The sequence below is a fragment of the Oxyura jamaicensis genome, chromosome 7, assembly GCF_011077185.1.
Source record: "Oxyura jamaicensis isolate SHBP4307 breed ruddy duck chromosome 7, BPBGC_Ojam_1.0, whole genome shotgun sequence".
NCBI classification, from domain to species: Eukaryota; Metazoa; Chordata; class Aves; order Anseriformes; family Anatidae; genus Oxyura; species Oxyura jamaicensis.
In genome coordinates, this window is record NC_048899.1 from 24,444,555 (window position 1) to 24,463,065 (window position 18,511).

Sequence of the window (18,511 nt, forward strand, 5' to 3'; positions counted from 1 at the left end):
GTGATTTAAAGACAAAGAGTAGCATGCTTTGCCATAAAGCTGTTTCCTCTAGGATTGTTTTAAAATGAATTATTTGTACACGATCTCTGCTTTTCTTAAGTTGTTCAGAGTAAATGGGATAACTCAAAAAGGTGGCAGGGCAAATGAACCATGACCTTGAGATCGGTATGTTCCCACAGCCTGGCCTGTTCTCCTTCCCAATAGCTCCACGTCTAGAATAGAAAGGGCACTGCTTTATTTACAGCATGAAACATGTGAATGAAAGCTCAGACATAATCCCATTGGAAAGCATTTGTTTCTCTGAAGACTACTTTGCAGTTCCTGCTTTGCAGACTGGGTTACAATCACTGTTGCAACTCAATAATTGTGTCCTGAAGCACCGAGGGGACAACTCCTACCCATGGGGTCAACCTTTTCAGCTTCATGTTCCAAGGGTATCCCATGCCCTATGCAGTTCCCTGAGTCACTGAATGATGTAGTTACACCTAGCTGTCATCCACATCACGCAGAGCATCTTCCTGTCTCAAATGGCTTCAAATTCTGTGTTACATTTTATCAGGACCAGACATAACGTCACCATCGACATCACCATGCTATCCAGAAAGACATTGTCTCCTGAAAAAATGTAGCCTAGAGGTCAATAAACCACAGGTTTCTGTAGGCCTTCAGTATGCACTGCGCTCACTTGCCATTTTTCAGTATGTATGTTCTGCTTTGACCTTCCTCCTTTGAACTCAGCTGAGTCTGCCCCTGTTCAGGTATAACAACATTTTGATTGCATCCAAGCTTCTAACTGCAATTGTATCAGTATCACAAGGAGGCATAAGCATGGTGGGTTTTTTCATATAGTTGGAATTTAAACCATTTACAGTTCTGTAGGTGAAAGCTAGCTCTGCTCTTAAATAAAAAGGCAGTGATAATTCTGAGTAACAATAGCACAACAAACTATCACAATAATAAAATATAAGAACGTCATTATTTTAAAGATACAAGTACACTTCTTTTATTAAAGACTCCTATAATATACCACTATATTTTAATGTTTTCCTGTTTTGCATCTGATTGTGATACATAACAGTTTGTATACCATGTTGATACAAACTTGAATGGATTATAAACAGTAGTTTAGTGCTGCTAATTCCATATACACCCCTAGGGTCGTAATTCTACCTAACGATCAAATTGGATATAACGATCTCCGTTTGAAAGCAAACTTTTCCTTCCTGTCTACAAGCTAGCTCAATACTACAAACCAGTCATCTTTATATCCATAACCAAATAAAGGAGAAAAGTGTGTTTTCAAAAAAAAAAAAAAAAAAAAAGAAGAGGCTAGGCTGGCCAGCCCTTGACACCAAGCAGCATGTATGCTGCCCAATTTGCCTCTGAGGACTCAGGAATCAACAATACCTGAGAACTAAAAGATTTACAACAGCTCATTACATGCAAGTACTACTTTTATATACTGACTATTTTTACCAGTTGTGACTGCATGCAAATTTAAAATATTTTCCAAGCCATACATAGACTGACCTCTCTTTTTAGGGCAACCAAGCCAAAACAACAGATAATGTAAGTGGTGCATTGTCAATAATTCTTAGAATCTGTAAGGGCAAGGAGTTAATTCCACATTCATCTAAGTTACACAAATACGAGCCACTTGATTGGACTGTGGATTATTTTATAGCTCCTACTCTTCTCTGCAGCTTTAGCATCCTCAATTTCTTTTTTATGCTTTTTCCAGGCCTATTATAATGATTTAAGTATTTGTTTCAACTTTTTAAAGACATTTCTTTTGTCCTGTGTCTCTAATTCTGCATATTACATTAAATTTCCATCTGAATCTTCACCAATTTACTTCACCGTTTTTTTGTTGTTTTGTTTTGTTTTGTTTTTGTTTTTGTTTTTAATTCCCCAAAAGTAAAATTTTTGTGGTTTAGTTCTGGCCTCACCAAAGCCTTATGCACATGCTCTTTATGACAGTACTTCAGTATGTAAGTTCAATTTATTTTAGCTTCTTTAAATGCTTTATTGGTAACTTCTTTTTAATTTACAGGGATAAGGTCCATTTCACTTTATTTCAAATATATTCTTTTTTCTTATTTTTTTTTCCAAAGTTAAATTGAACATCTTTCTGATGAATTTTAAAACAATATGATCACAACTTTAAGCAGAACAATTCTCTGAGTAGTGTTTTGTTTTAGGATAGCTTTATGATCTGTCCCGAAAGCTTTTAATAAATGGGCCAGGGGAAAATTTCCTTTCTTCTGGCATAACATGCCAGCAGTAAGGTATTTTTTGTTATTGTTTCTTCTGCCAAGCTGTCATGGAGATTTGACTGTTCTGTCTCTAGAGAAGGCAACATTTCACTACTGGGAGAGTTGTTTTTATTAGATCAAAATATAAGAACAATGGATATAACTTAGAATCTTGCTGTAGGTTATTCCTCAGAGCAGAAATATTTTCATTTGTTTGCTGGGGTCTGATGAAAAGGCAGAGAAGTGCTAAAAAAATAATGGTTTAGTTGAGTTGGAGTGAGAAATGGGATGCCCTGACAAATTTCAATTTGAGGACATGGTAAAGGAGACCACATTTTCTTTTTCCACATAGAACATTTATCGTATTCATTTGTTTATTTATATAAAAAAGAAAAAAAAAAAAAGTCCAATTTTAACGATGCAGCTTTTATCCTGAATGTATTTCTGACCTGGTTATCAATAGCATCATTGGGCACCATTTATAGTTTCAGGGTCAGAATCCCAGGCAGGATCCCTGTCAGGTTAGATACCCTAAAGTCAGACCAGGAAGGTGGTCCAGCACCCTGTGCCCTCTTACAGAAAGCTTTCTTTGCTTGAGCTTCAGTTCTATATGTACGTATTTGAATGTAATGGTATTCCTGTATGCAAAAATATGTGATTGGAATTAATTGTTACAACAGCCTGTGTAACTGAATGAAAGGCATCTCAAAGGAACCAGCAATAAGAATACGTGATCTGCGAAGAAGGTGAAGTGAGTTTATTCTAAAATCTGAGTCTTCTGGGCAGTTGATTAAATATTTGCCCCAGTTTTTCATGCTGTAGAAAATCTGCTAATTTAACCAACAGATAACTTTAAAGAGAAATAAGGGAATGAGATCATCTACGCAGGCATTATATAGTATTTTTTAAATATTGGATCATGCTGATTTGGGTGCATCTATGCAAATTTCCAAATTAAACTTCAGATGTGGATAAATAGTGCATAGATAATAACTGTCTCCTGCTGACGTTGAAAATCAGAGATGAGAGAAAAATCTGTATCATCGTTTAATTTATCCTGCTGATTGTGTGGAGATGGTTTTTAGAATCCCCAGAGGTTTTTTCCCAAGTGTTTTTAAATGACTTTGTCAATTAAATCAATTTTGATCTTTCCTTTTGACTATGATCTCCCAAGTGACAGATGTCTTTGATACAGTCCTGCACAATTTCTCTGCAATTTCACCCTCCTCTCAGATGACCCTAGTTTCTCTTCCAGCATGGTGTTTATGCAGATATCAGGCCCTCTTAAGCGTTGCATACACCGGGAAAGCAACCAATGATGAGTCAGTAGTGGAAAATATTTAATATGGGGAAAACAGATTGCAGAAGCATTTCAGAAAGTAAGGCTGAGATTGATGATAGTTCCCAAAACAATAGCAAGGCGACTTAAACCAGCCTACACTAACATTTAAGCATGTTCCATACCAATTCAAGGAACCAGTTTCTTAAAATGAACTTCTTTAACAGTCGTGTCACTATAGACCAGACTGTACCTGTCTGCTACCAGACTATACATACTTTAGTGTAGATTGAATGCCTGGTAAATCAGCCTCTTGGCTCCATCCTAGATTTTGCTGCCTCTCTTGGAATGTCTTCCACTGCAAAGTACTTAATTTAAGGGACTTCAAGTGCTTCAGCATGCCCTTTTGTACATCTGGACAGTAATACCAGTATCTTTTTTTCAGGCAAAGTACTATTAGATGGAAGCAATGTCTAAGTAAGCACACAATGTCTAAGTAAACACACATTTATTCTCTTATCTGTCTGAAAGAGAATCTCTTCAAAACACAAAGATAAACTTTCTTCCTCTTATTGCTTCTAAAGGTGGCACCCAATAAACCTAATGAATGGTGAGATTTGTCTGAAGACCATATTCTGCTTTGTGCTTGGGATGTTTCTGTTTGTAGTCACTAGAGAGCAGTGGCTGTGCATTCTAATATACTGACCACTGTTAGGCATCCAAATTTCACTGAAAGCAAGAAGTGTTTTTGAAACATATGGCTGATGTATTAAGATATTTGTCTCCCTTTCTGTCTGCAGAACAGCCAATTCAGTATGCCCATTCCACGTTTGAAGATGGAGTCGCAAAACTGACTGTCCAAGATGCCTTACCGGAAGATGATGGCATTTATACCTGTCTGGCTGAAAACAACACAGGACGGGCATCATGCAGTGCTCAGGTCACTGTCAAAGGTGAATACTCAGTTTCATGTAATTACAGCGATGATACCTGCCACAATCATTTAAAAACAAACAAACAACATTAGATCATTAATGAAGGTGATTGTAAATGTACTCCATGTGTTTCTTAGCTCTTCTCTGCAGGCTTGGTTTTCTCCTCTTTGGAAGTGTGTGAAACTTAAATGTTTAGGGACTGTTAAAAATAAAGTTATATGTATATTGCTGAAAAAGATATTAATGTTCTGATATTACCAAGAGTGGCTTAATGTGGTAGAGAGCAGTGAAGCTAAGGTTTGGAAGAAGTCTATCAGTGTAGGAAAGGACTGTCTCTGCTGCAAGAAAAGAAAGCAGCATCACCAGTATCACCTATCAGGAAGAAAGTGCTGTGATGAGAAGGCTGCTGCCGCCCCTTTTGCTTGAACAGAGTTCTCTCAGAGAACAGGGCTAGGGACTGCAATTATGATAGCAAAAGTCACTGCTCAGCTGCCAGGAGTTATGAGAGGGAAAGATAACTCTGAGGAGCTATGTGCTAGCTAATTGGAGGAAGTGTATCTCCAAATGAGCAGAATTTTGGTAGTGTACCAGAAGAAGGACGTAGTGAGCAACTGAGATGATCTGTCATCTCTGAAATCTAGGAGCGTCTTCTTTGCAAATATCAATATTTTGATACCCTCATTGTTGATTTGACATATTTCATTTGTCCATGAGTGACATTATTCTGCACTATGATCTGGATAAACCCAATCTAAAACAACAGAGATCCCATCTTGTCAGAATTCCATGGGTAAATTGAACAGTGAGAGGTAGTATCAATCAGCATTATTTTTGTTATTCTTATAATCTCACGTGGTATCATGTTATACAGTTGTTTTGTTCTATGGCTGCAGATGATCAGATTCCACCTCCCTCTACATTCAAGACTGTATTTGGTATTTGTCATCTGCATATTATTTTTTTTTCACAAAGTTATAATAGTTTGCTACTGCTTGTCCAGCAGACATATGAGTGACAGCTGCCAAGGGAAGTATTCCATTTTTCTAGGACTAAATAATGCCTGCAGCAAATTAGTGCATGTATCTTAGTGGGAAATGTATCCTGATTCCTGGGATCCCTGGATTTGTCTTGGTTTGCCAATGTTCTGTGGTGTTTGTCTTCAGCACTTCAGTGATTGCCTGCACCTATTCATTCTATGTGAATCCACTTTAAACTCTAGGCAAGCTGAAAAATGAAAACAGAGTAATTGTGGTAAATCTATGAGTTAATTTCTTGATTACAGAATGGGAAATGCAGTACCTACCCTACCCCCTCAAAAAAGGCATGAAGTAAGAAAACATTGACTTCAAATAAGCCTGAAACTAATATGTTCTCAAATATGTTCTCAAAGCCATCGTTTATAATTTCTCTGAAGCATTTCATCTGCATTAGCTAAGGGGCAATAGAGAGAACTGCACCTCAAGGGAGCAGTCTTTGACATGGGACCTGCAGATTCTTCACTGGGACAGAATCAGAAAAGACAGAAAATTCTCACTAATAATTTCTGAGTTATTTTAGGGTTGACATACAATGCTAAAGTGGGAGCACTTAGTGACCTAGCCTTTCCCTAGGTTCCTGTACTCTTCTGAGCTATTTCAGGCTATTTAGGCACTGTTGCACTGATTTGGATTCCTCTTATACTTTGGCTAGTCTGGGGCTCAAAAGCTGCAATGCTACAGCTACTCTACTGTGGGGAGTTAGTTCCTCTGTTCTGCATCCCATCCTGTGAAAATAAGCATACAAGCCATTTTCTAAATATACCACGCATCTCATTAAAAATAACAAATTAAAAAATCCCAGCACCTTAACAGTCAGGCGTAGGTTACATTCAGGTCACCTGAAATGTATTTTCAGTGATTATATACTGATGGTGATAGTAGACACTGAGGTTGAATATTAATATTATTCAGCTTTTTGCAAAGTCTTTGACCTTTTAAGCTAGTTTTTTTATGAATAGAAAAATGTGCCGAGGAGAGGTTAATTGACTTGGCTGTACATATAATGAGTTAGTTATGGTGCTTTGCCGTAGCTGTGGCAGAGGACGTATATGGACAAGATGACAAGTGGTAATAACTGGTATAGTTGGAATTAAGGCCAACTCCGAGGCACAGCAACTGTTCTTCAGGTCTGCCTCATACCTCGGATAAGCCTTCTGACATGTAATTGTCTATGTCAGTTAACAGTTCACTGACAAGGAACCAGAAGTGAGACCTACCTGTAGCAAAGATATATCAAAGGGATATTTAACCACCTGACATTCACACCAGTTCCTGGCTGTGCTACACAAGATTACAAGGGTGAGGGAGAGCAGGAAGACGGATGGGACAAATGATGGGGTCAATTTATTATTGTTCTGTACTGTGTGTAGAAAGCTTTTTTTTTTTTTTTTTTTTTTTTTTTCAAACAGAGATTGCATGTAAGAAAGGCAGTTTCCTTTTTCCAGTGTATCAAGCTGGAGTGCTTGTTACACAAGGTCTGACTATCAGAATGTCCTTCTGTCCTACAGTTCTGCCCATCTGTAGATGACAAACAAAATATCTGACCTAGTGCAGCTCTTCTTTCATCATGTGGACTTGAGCCTCCTCAAGCCAGGCAGAGGCAGCCTTGATTTTAAGAGGGAGTGCACAAAGCCTGGCTGGCAATAGCAGTAGCACATGCTTGGAGCTAGGAGAGTCCTATAGGCTCTGGTGCTCTGCAGCCCTCAGAACTGTTTTGATGATACTGCTCTTTTGTACATTGCTTTCTTGAACAGAGGCCTAATGCTGCCTCCCTCAGCGAGCAAACACTGTTCAGCAAATGCTGCTGCTCCTGCTCATTGGCTCTTGACCTCATTTCTTCCTCCCTGCCAGCGCTGCACTTTCCTGATTTCACACCTGTTCCTCTTTCTCCCCAGCCACTTTCAGTTCACAGTTGTTGTTGTTTTTTGTTATTTATTTATTTTTTAGTGCAGCCTCACCAGCATAAATATCTATGTAGGTAAACTAGTAGCCCTTGTAATCCGATTACTGTAGTCATTCATTGATCATTGGACAAGCAGATTAGAGTCACCTGAAAGCCTGTCAGAGTCCCTGCTCTAGTAACCAGTTTATCTGAGCAGTGAAGGGAGATGTTATCTGGAAAAACGGTTTATTTTGTTCCTGTCGCTTTTCTGTCTGGTGTGAGTGGGACTGTGAAATATAAGCAGGTTGAAGAAAGGCTTTCAGGTAGGAGTCTTTTCTTCCACTCATTAGAGACACTGTCTTTAGGTCATGGGTTATTTTCCTTTCTATCTCAGAATGACCTCTCACAGACAGTCATCTTCTAAAGGAGGTAATCACTGCGATAAGCAACCTCTCTTTGAATCCTTAACTGAGAGGCTACAGCTTGCTTTCTCAAATTTTTCTGCCTAAGGTAAGTGAAGTGTGATGTCTTACTTGCTTGGAGTGATGAAATAGTTGTGACAGTTTTTCAAAGCCAATATTTATTTGAAAATAATTTGCTGTATTTGAAGCGTAACATAAATATAAAGGACTGTAGAAGACTTTCCAAAACACATGAGTCTAGTCTTGTTAGATGTCCAGAAGGCATTCCAGACCAGTAGCCTGGTGGAACTGTTTGGCTACGAAGAACTGGTTCAGAGCACTAAATGAAAACAAGGTTTTTTTGTTACTACACTGAAAGGTCAGAGGTAAGCTGTTGTAAGCAGAGCTAATGTTAGATATCAAAGAAACTCTCTTCCAGTGCTTTCAAGAGTGTCCTAAAGTTCTTGGTCCAGCACTCTGCATGGGTCAGTAACAGCTGTAATCCTTGTAAGGCTGAGCTGCTTTTTTTAATAAATTGCCTTCTTTCAGTACATCAAGACCAAACATGAAGCACAATGCTAACTAGACACCAAAAATGAGGGACAAAAGCAAAACGTGTGGAAGCTTTTAATGATATAGGATTTGTGCCATCAATATAAACAAAGTTCTCTAAAGACAGCTTCTTGATATAAGCCATTTCCAGAAAAAGGGGAACCAAATTTGGATGCAAATGAGGGATAAGTGATTGCAGAATGAGCAAAAGTTAAATGGCAGGAATTGTATTAATTAAAAACAAAGCTGACAGAAAAAAAAATAATAATAATAATATTTAATTTCAAAAGAAAAACAACAAGAAACCCCCTTACACCTGATGGTGTTCTCAGCTGTGAACATTTAAATATTGTATACCATAATGACTGAAAACAGATGGTTTTGTTAACAGTCTTAGGAAGGGCCCTGTGCTGGTCCAGGGGTAAGCTCCCAATCTGGATTGCCAAATTCTGTGATGCTTTAGCTTTAACTGAAAAGTGGAAGTCGTTAAAAACACATAAAGCATGGTAACTAAATATACACCTGAGTAATTTTGAAAGCATGGATATGATGTTACCCCAAAGAATGTTTCCAAAAGCAGCTGATATGGATTAGCTAGTGGGAGTTCAGTCAGGCATGAAATTATCTTATTGAATTAGGTTGACTGTAAAACCTTACAGAAATCGTTGTGCAGTAGATTTGAGGTAGGCAAGCTGTGGGATGGGAAGAAGCCCTGATCAAAATTAATGGCTGACAGTTGGTTCCAAAACATAAGTGAGTTGGGAGTGGGTGGTTTTTTGTTTGTTCCTTTTGTTGGTTTGGAAGAAAATGGACTTGGTTTCTATCAGTAAGCATCATTTCTGTTTGCATTGATTTTCTGGACTTTCTCCTGATTTTTCACGTGGTTATGAATTTACCCAGTTTATTTTACTTCTATGTATCATATTCCAACCTAGCTTCACTGAACTTCCTTACCATGCATATTAGAGTAACCTGAATTTATCAGTCCTTTTTTTGTATATATTGCTAAACAAATGTCAAAGAGCAAATATATTTTAGTCACGTTTTTACGATCAGTCATGACTACATCATATGGAGTACTCACCAATGAAAAATTTAGTCTGCAGACTGGTTATGTAACAAAAATGCCTATATACCCAAGAACATCACAGGTAAAAAGGCCAAGTGCTAGAAGCAACCTGTTATAACAGGTAAGCTTTTCATACCTAGTGCCTCATACTTAGGCAGAGTGAGAGATATAAATGGAAGCACACCTGTAAGTTTTATGTTTACCTCTAAACTACAAATCAAAAAGTGGAATACATCTTTAACCAAGCAGTTTCCCAAACTGTGAATTAAAATCTTAGGGGCATTAAGACAGCTTATAAGGATATATCTGTGCCTCCTCTTCTCACTGTTTAAGGCAATTTGCACTTCTGTTAGCATGAAGTTTTGTCCCTTTCTATTTATGCCTCTTGGATTTAGTAGCAGAACTGTTGGCAATATTTTAGAAGCCTCTTGATTACCAGCATTACTCGCTGATGCAAAACATATATACAAATAAGCATAAATATGCTCCAGTGCAAAAATCTCATAGAAGTTTTACTTACAGAAGTAAAATCCTTGCATAAACAGAAGAGTATAGCCAACAGTTAGGGAAAAACAGAGGGCGTCAGTGTCCAATAAGATTTTTGTCATGTATCCAAGAAAATAATCATTAAAAAATGACTCTCAATCAGAGGACTCAGTGAACAAAATAGATTGGTTTGAGAGGAGGGTGATGTGCTTGTTTCTGCTGAGTATAAATGAGAAAACTTTTGTGAACAGCATTATCAATAGTCTAGGGAAATGGGACAACCAGGAAAAGTATTTATGATTGTATAAGCAAGGGATATTCAGTACGTGCAGAGAGAGAGGGACTATAAAGGGGAAAAATGAAGAATTACTTTATGAACAGCGCTATGCAGGGGGAAAAGTAGGGTTATAGGGAGAGGAAGGCCAAAGAGGAAAAGGGGAGATGGGTTTGCCTCAGGGAAACATTTGTGTTTGATTTAGGTGACTACAGATAAATCTGGAAATTTTAAGTACATAAGCTGGAGTATATAAGGCCAAGTAAAGATAGTGAACTCTTGAAGGTATAGTTTAGTCATAAAAATTTGTCAATGTGTTCTTTAGGCATTTTACTGGGTTACAGTATAGATTCTAGTATTAGTATTCTAGGTTATTATGGACACCCAAATTGAAAACAAAGCTTCTCTGAGTAAACTGAGTAAACCAAACAAGTCAGACTCTCGGGAATTCCATTTTCATTCTCATTTCTTTCATAGCGCTACTAATTTTCTGGAGGAAAACTAAACAGAACAACAGCAAAAATAATATTTTTTTGTCCAAAGCCTTTTCTCCCAGATGAAAACATGAAGAGAGTAAGGTTTCTTTCCTATGTGCCAAGTCCAACCTAGCTGTTGGCAGGGCACTTCCACTAGGCATAAATGCTTAGACCCATCTTGCTTTCTGCCCTGTCTCAGCCAAAGGCAACTACTGACCTTGGTGAGCAGATATCATGAAATTAGACTGTTGTGGAGAGATAATATTGAGAAGTATCCCATCCTTGTCCTACTACAAAAATGTCATTTCTTACTGAGTCAAGAAGAATTAGCAGCAAACCTCTCCCTACAAACGCAGGGCCCCACGCTGACTATTAGCAGGTCCTGCTTTGTCCTCAATAATTTTGCAAGTCTATGCAGTTCTCTTGCCTTAAAAGGTAGAACTGTCCACATAACAGAAGCAGCATAACAGGATTTGTAGTATGAATATTTGGGTTGCAAAATGTACCTATCTAGGCATATATACCACTCTAACACCCGTTTTCACTCTTCTTTGTAAAATGTAATGTTGTCAAACAATTATACTTTTAGAGGTATAAGGTTTTGATTTTAGAAATTGGAAAAATATGTGATAAAGTTTAAGCACTTTAACACAGGATACTTTGTAAGTCCTAATGAGGAAGTCATTCCTTTGAAGTAGAGGAAAGGAACACAGGGCAAGAACTTCATGTAGCTATATATTATTGGAGGTTTCCATATGGCTTCATTTTATTCAGACTTTGCATATTTTGCATATATTGTAGGTCTGCATATATTGTAGGTCTGAATAAAATATTCAGACCTACAGTTCCATGGACACACTTTGCCTTTTTTTCAGGATAACGTCTTAGTTTCCTGTTTTGTTTTGTTTTCCAATACGAATTCATCAAGAAGAGACAACCAACCACAAATAAAGCCATACTACAACAGCTCTGTTGCTGGTGTGGATTTACCTGGGGAGGGAAGGGCTAATGGGGCTTTAACTCTTTGTTAGTACCATCCTCTGGGACACTCGCACTTTATGTGACTGTTGTTCCTGTTGTGATTCCATTCCATTCCTGCTCATACAGAGCCCATGCTTTTTCTAGTGATCAAAGTGGTATCTCAGCACTTCAATATGCATTGCAGTTAAGTTAAATTCTACCTGTGTGGCCAAAGAGAAATTGACACTGGACGTGCAAAGGTAACATTCTGCCTCAGCTGGATGCACGTTTTCACTACAGAGCTAACCTGGATTGATCACACATATGCGAATCACCTTTTCTGCAGTTCTCCATGTCAGACTGGTATAATTGCATTTGCAGCAATGCTATATTAGTGCAGATATCAGAGTGAATTTCTACTGGACTAGCTAATGTTGGGGAATTTATTAGCAGACGGCAAGCTGAGCTGCTGTATAAATGCATTTCGTAGATGCACACACTCTCAGGCCTTCCATGGAGTTGCTGTCTGTGGCAGTGACAAAAGAGCAGCCATCACTTGATGTAAATAACTCACGAACAGGGTTAGTCATTAATAAGGCAGATGGTTCTGAAGGCAAAAGCAAACAGCTCTTTGACTGCAAAAACTTCCAGTGAGACTGTCGCTGCGGATTTGGTCTGCTGACTGTGAAGTGCTCTGCAGTGAACCCAGCTGGCTACTTTGTAGTCCTCTGCAGAATAAATGGAGATTTTTGACCACGTTTCTCACAAATAATGGGTCTTACTGGTATTGTCAGCCTTTTGATAGTAGGATTTCTGGGGTTACATCTCTTTCAAATGCTGTGGGCTACAAAAGCAACAGAATAGACAAAGCAGAGGTTAAAATGCAGAAGACCTGGTGACATCCCATACAGAGGGAAATACTCGAAGAAGAAAGAATGTACACAGAGCTGCAGGAGAGGCTGGATGACTATCCTGCAGTGCTGCAGTAAAATAAATATATTGCCAGACTGGATAAAGTGGAACTCAACTTCCTTTGTATATCCCTAACCACCCTGGCTAATATAGGCTTAGGCATTGTTAGTCTGGGGTTAATAATATTTCTGTGTAATGCATGCAGGGCATAGCATCCAGTCTGTAACTACAAAGCATCCCCCAAGGATATTTAAGCCTTTCCTCCCATGTATAAAACCCGATTATAACTGCAGAAATAGATGTTGGGAGTTAGATACATGAAAAACGCTGCTAGGTCATTAGATGTCTAGTTCTCATGACCAAAGTTTGCAAAATGGCATACCAACCTGAGATCTTTAATAAAGGAGAAATGTCCCTGCATGTCTCAAGTGTATAGAGCTCTCTTTTTCTTTTTTTTTTTTTTCTTTTTTTCTTTTTTTTTTTTTTTGTGCCAGTATAAACCAAGTTTGCGATCCTTGGAAAACTTGCAGAGCATATTTTTACCCTATCACTTCAAGCCTGAGACCAATGAGATGAGTGTCCTAATATCAATTTTCTGCCTTGTAAAAAATAATAATAATAATAATAACAGTATTACAGTATTTTTTTGAGATGATAGCATTGTTAACTTGAGATCTGGTAACAGCTGGATTTATTTACACTGAAAATATTTGGAGAGGTGAAACTCTTTTCAAAATGTCTAGTTCATCTGGCCAGGCTGCTTTACAGCTCTGGCTGTATGCATATGTGTGAATCTGACTTTTTCTTTGAAAGATTTTAGTGAAATCTGCTGCTTCTCTCTCTGAGCTCGCTCACATGGAGAGCTCTTTGAGTTAAGCATTCCCCTCAGCTCAGTTGACATATTAGCCTCAGAGCCAAAATGATATTTAAACACCATAAATGGTAAATGTTGCTGAGGCAGTTCTTTTGCATGGCTCACGCTAGGCATTAGTTGGCAGTTAACCATGTGATTCTGGCAAACAGATTCCTTGAGTATAATTAAATCTCTCATAAGACTAAACAGCGTGTTTGCAGTGTTCTGAACATAATGCAGAAAACTTTCTCTTCTTTGCGTGTCCCTGACCTGTAACCAGTTGTAACCCTGATCCTCTGCAGCTGAGTTATTGCACTGATGGTGTATATGTTCAGGGCTGTAGCTGACCCTGCTCAAGCAGGGGGTGGACTAGACAGTCTCCAGAGATCCCTTCAGACCTCTACTTTTTGGTTATTCTGTGCAGTGTAAAGCATGCTGAAGTCCTGATATTTCAACAGGAGATGTCAGCATTCTGCAGCTCATATTAGTAAGTCTTCAGTACCTCTGGGCAGGCAAACAAGCAAGCAAATTTCTTAGAACAGACCACGTCCATAAAACGTTAACTGTTTTAGCTAGAGGACAGGTAGAACCCAAATTCAGTCTTTGGAAATCTTAAAGTTTGTGTCCTTATCTGGACTTTCTGCTTCACACTATCTTCAATAGCAAATCTAGGAATTAAAGTGCTGTATTGAGGCTATTGACTCATTTTTTCCTTTTGTGTACATAAATTTATCTTTTACCTTAATAAGTAAATAGTTAGTACTTGCAGTTATATGTGTATGGTACAACTGATTTGTAGTGGGCTAACTTCAGAGCAGCATAAATATTCTACTGACTTTTTCTTTTATGTATACACCTTCAACACAATAACCCACCTCTGCTTATCATTCTACAGTATAAATGTTTAAAGTGCTGTTCAAGCACCAAGTTCTGATTCACTAGGTCTAGGTTTTTAAAAATTCAAGTGTATTTTTGCTCGGGCCCACAGCTAACATTAATATTAGTCTTGCAATAATTTCCTGTCTGCAGCTATGTGGAGGTTAAATTGAAGCAAAGTATTTTTGAAATTGTGGTTTAAGAAAAGACAAAGAATAGAAAAGCATATTTTTCACCTTAAATTCCTATTAGTAGAGGTTAATAAATAGATGTCTGATATTGTAGCTGTAGAGGGATTAATTTACTATTGATTGCACAAACACATGAGAGCAGTGTAAGAGATGGATGGAAAGTTTTGTATCTGAGGCAATGAATCTCTTCACCATTGCCTTCCAAATATGCTGAGAGTCTGTCTTTTTGTTGTTTTTGTTGTTGTTGTTTTTTTTAAAAAAAAAAAAAGAAAGAAAGAAAAGATAACTGGAAGGGTCTGAATTCTCCTTAATCTCTGTGGATTTAATGCACTGTTGTTGTTTTTTAAACACAGATTCGAATGCTCATTAGAGCGTCTTTCTAATTAAAAAATGAACCCTTAGGGGTAAGGCGATACTGTGGGAAAAGCCTATATTACACATGCTGTTTAGAAAAACATATCTGGGTATATAAGGTAGTCTTTAAATGCCTTGCTTACTATTTCTGGTCTTCCAGGCTAAGCACCAAGCTCTTTTGAGTGGCAGATGTGGAGTGTCTTATTTGTTTCCCACTGAGCTGTGCATCTTATTACTTGACGTTTTCCAACATTCATGCATATTAAAACCTGAGGAAAGGCAAAAAATGTAGGAAACATGTAAGTGGGATCATTGTGGTGGGCTTTTAAATCTGTCATCTTGTGTAATGCCTTATCAAAAGCTTGTTGAAATGACAAGACACTGCAGCTCTTCAGACACTGCCCCAGCTGGGCTTTTGCATTATGCCAGACCACAGGCACTGTTAGACTTCTTGAGCTCATAATTTTAGTGGAGCCTTTGCGAATTCAGTGCTCTATAATCAAGCTTTGAGAAAATCACAGTATTTTTTTGTATTATCTTGCCTGATTTGACCTGCGTGAAACCAATAGTTGTGCTTAAAAATTGTGACTTTTTATAAGCTACTGCAAACTAAACTAGTCGCAGTCTGAAAAAAAGTTATTGAAATGTACCTGTGTTTTATCAAGCCCATGCTATCTAGTGCTTTCTGATGTTTCTCACAAATTGCTTTGGCATGATTCGCATAGGGTAAACTCCCTGCAGAAGCTGACTGGGCAAAGGAAGAGGAGGGAGGCAATTAGCTATCAGGGTAGAAATTTTTGTAGTCCCTATGACAGTATTGCTATGAGTTAACTCTTATGTTCCTTCTTTTCGTTCTTAAAGGTAAACCTACTCCTAATTGGAAGCAATAAGAAGTAAGAGTGGTGGGGGAGATGTTAAATGGCTGTAGGTGATTAGAGCGCATTAGCATAATAGGAAGAGATCGGATCTCCTCTATTTCACAACCACTTGATTAAGCTTGAGGGTGGGTAGGCATATAGCAAAGTCATGCCCTCAATGCCAATGTCAGACTATTTTCTTTAGGTTCTGTTTTTTTTTGTTTTGTTTTTTGTGCCATGTGTGACATATTTTTATTGTCTGCAGTTTTGGCTGCAAAAATACCCCCATGGTGTTGTTAAAGAGGATGTGCTCTTTTTTGGTTTTGTGTTTTGTTGTTGTTGTTGTTGTTGTTTTTTTCAGTCAGAAACATAGTGGCTAGCAGTACCTGAGCTTGGAGGAGTATCTGTGCTTTCCTCTTTCTCTTCCTCCTGCTTTAGACTCTGCAGCTAGATGAATGTTGTCTGCAGCTCAGTGAATGAGTAGTGTCTCTCTTTTCCCAAGTACCCTCCAAAATCAAATTGATTTCTCTTTTTCCAAATGATCTGTAAAATTTAAGAAAATCTTAGGTACATTAACATAAGCTGTGAAAATGTACACCACTGCTACCTTATGGTAAAACTGTGAAATGTTAAAGCCTTTGTCGGAGGAGCACTGAGTCATTGCATGCTGCTATGTAATAAATTAACAGCTAAAAGCATTTACAAGCCTCAGAATTTGAAAATAGTTAAGATTCAGACCTTGTAATTTGCCCTTTGCGTGATTGCATCTGAGAAAATGCAGCGATTTTAGACTAAGACTAAACAAAACTAAATAACTTATTAAAACTAACCCTGGTGTTTTGTGTAAAACATCTGCTAGAATCTAAATTTGTCAATAAATCAGTTGGTTTGTATTGCTTGTTTGTTTTGTAGTTGTTTTTTTCCTAAATCTAGAAGTCTACAATATCAGATCTTAAGGAAGAATTGTTACATGAAATGAGCCCCTATGCTTTCTTAATGAACAAATAGTGTTTAGGGACTAGAATTAAAAAATAATTTTAATTGTTGTTACCAGGTGAAAAAATAGACAATTTTGGTGATATTCTACCTAAATGATTAGTTAGAATAAACATAGGCTACAGACCCACATATAGTATTGAACAACAGTAGCATAAAATCAGATGTCCCATTTAAAAAAAATAAATAAATAAATAAATAAAATAAAATAAAATAAAATAAAAGGTAGGGGTAGAATGCTTTTGAAGAAAGCCTGTTCAAGTTGCCATGGAGTCGGTCTTTTTAGTCATGTATTTATTCTGCCCTGGATGCCAAATATTTGAAAAGGAATACAGGTTGCCTTAGCCATGACCAAGCATCTAATTTCCCATATGATTCTGACTTGGGTGTAATTTATAACTGCTTCGACACTTTTGAGCTTTTAGATGCAGAAGACTTCATATCTGTTGCTGAAGAAATGCCTTCACTGTTCCAATGCTCCAAAGAACATCAGCAATAGAAAGGGAACCGTTTTTATTCCTGATCTGTAACAGGTATCAAGAAATCATGTAGTACTTAAAGGACTGGACTAAATCAAACAGTGTACATGTTTACAACGGTAGGAATGTCTTCAGAAAGGTTACAATACACAAAGTTGCCTTTGTTTCTGTCCCTGAGGTGATCCTCAGGTTTTCAATATTTCAGACTTAATAATCAATCATAATGTTCCTCTGTGTAATTATATTCAGTTTCCCCTGAAATTTATAATGAAATAAGACTGCCATCTCTTTTTCACTTTATATGGATTTCTACTTCCCCTAACAGGTCTGTTTCTGTTTAAGGTACAAAGGGATTTTCTGCAATGCATTGGAGTAGTGAAGTAATATGTGCTAATATTGCTTAGTCCAGTAGTTGTAAGTAACAGTTTCCCTGAGTAAACAGTACAAAACCTAGGAAAATGGTGAACCGTGATGGTTAATTAGCGCAGCTGGGTTTGACCCAACTTCACATGTGTTTTCTGTACAGTATCAGTACCCACAAGCAGGTACTATAGGATGCACTAACACTGATGAACATAGTTTAAAATCAAACTTTTCAGACTACAAAGTCCATAACACTGAGCTCTGAGTGAGTCTCAGTCAGGTCCCATATTTCCATTCTCACATGCATCAATGTCTTTCTGCTCAGTGCCAGGAAAAGATCAACGTAAGCCAGCAGGACAAGATTTTGGCTAGAAAAACCTTTGCTAGAGAAGAGGAAAAACTTCCTCTCCAGGCAGCTTCCAAATTTACATAGAGCTCAAATAGCCCTGGGAGAAGCTTAACTTTTGGCCTCCAGGAAGTTCAGTGGACTTGATCAGTTAGGTGCTTTCAGCTTATTCTTATTGTAGGAATATCTGCTTTTTTTTCTGGTCTGGCACTTTATGTTACTGTAATACTGTTTTGGATGATCTTGATATACCTTTGAAAATGTTGAGGGTAGAAATAAGCAAAATGAAGTTATTTTCATGTATGGACAGAAACTCGGGTTGGCATTTTAGAGGTAAGACGTAAGAAGTCTGAACTCAAGCTAAACAAAACAAAAAGTGTATCCAAGTGACCGATAAATATTTATGACTTCCTACATTTGGTCATGATCACTACTTCGTCTCCAGAAGTGTCTTAGCTCAGGTTTTTAGAGCAGAAGTATCTTTCCTGGTCTAGTGTACCATATAGGACTCAGTTAAGTGACCTCGCATCACTGTCTCTTAATACAAGGTGGAGAAAAACATTGCAGGTACTGGAAATGTATCACAGCTAGATTTTATTTTTAAGAGTCACTAAGTTAACTCCAGCACTAGTCACTGGATTATATAGCCTAAAGAAAAAGAAAAAAGCCCCAATCCAA

General features: G+C 37.8%; 1 protein-coding gene across 5 annotated transcripts in view; it reads left to right on the forward strand.

Annotated features, from left to right (window-relative positions):
- Positions 1–18,511, forward strand: part of MYLK (myosin light chain kinase) — a 205,100-nt gene that overhangs the window by 99,876 nt on the left and 86,713 nt on the right. For all 5 annotated transcript variants that reach the window (XM_035330846.1, XM_035330847.1, XM_035330845.1 and 2 more), the window contains one exon: positions 4,335–4,487. In XM_035330846.1, the coding sequence (XP_035186737.1) occupies positions 4,335–4,487 (153 nt within the window). The remainder of the gene's footprint in view (positions 1–4,334; positions 4,488–18,511) is intronic.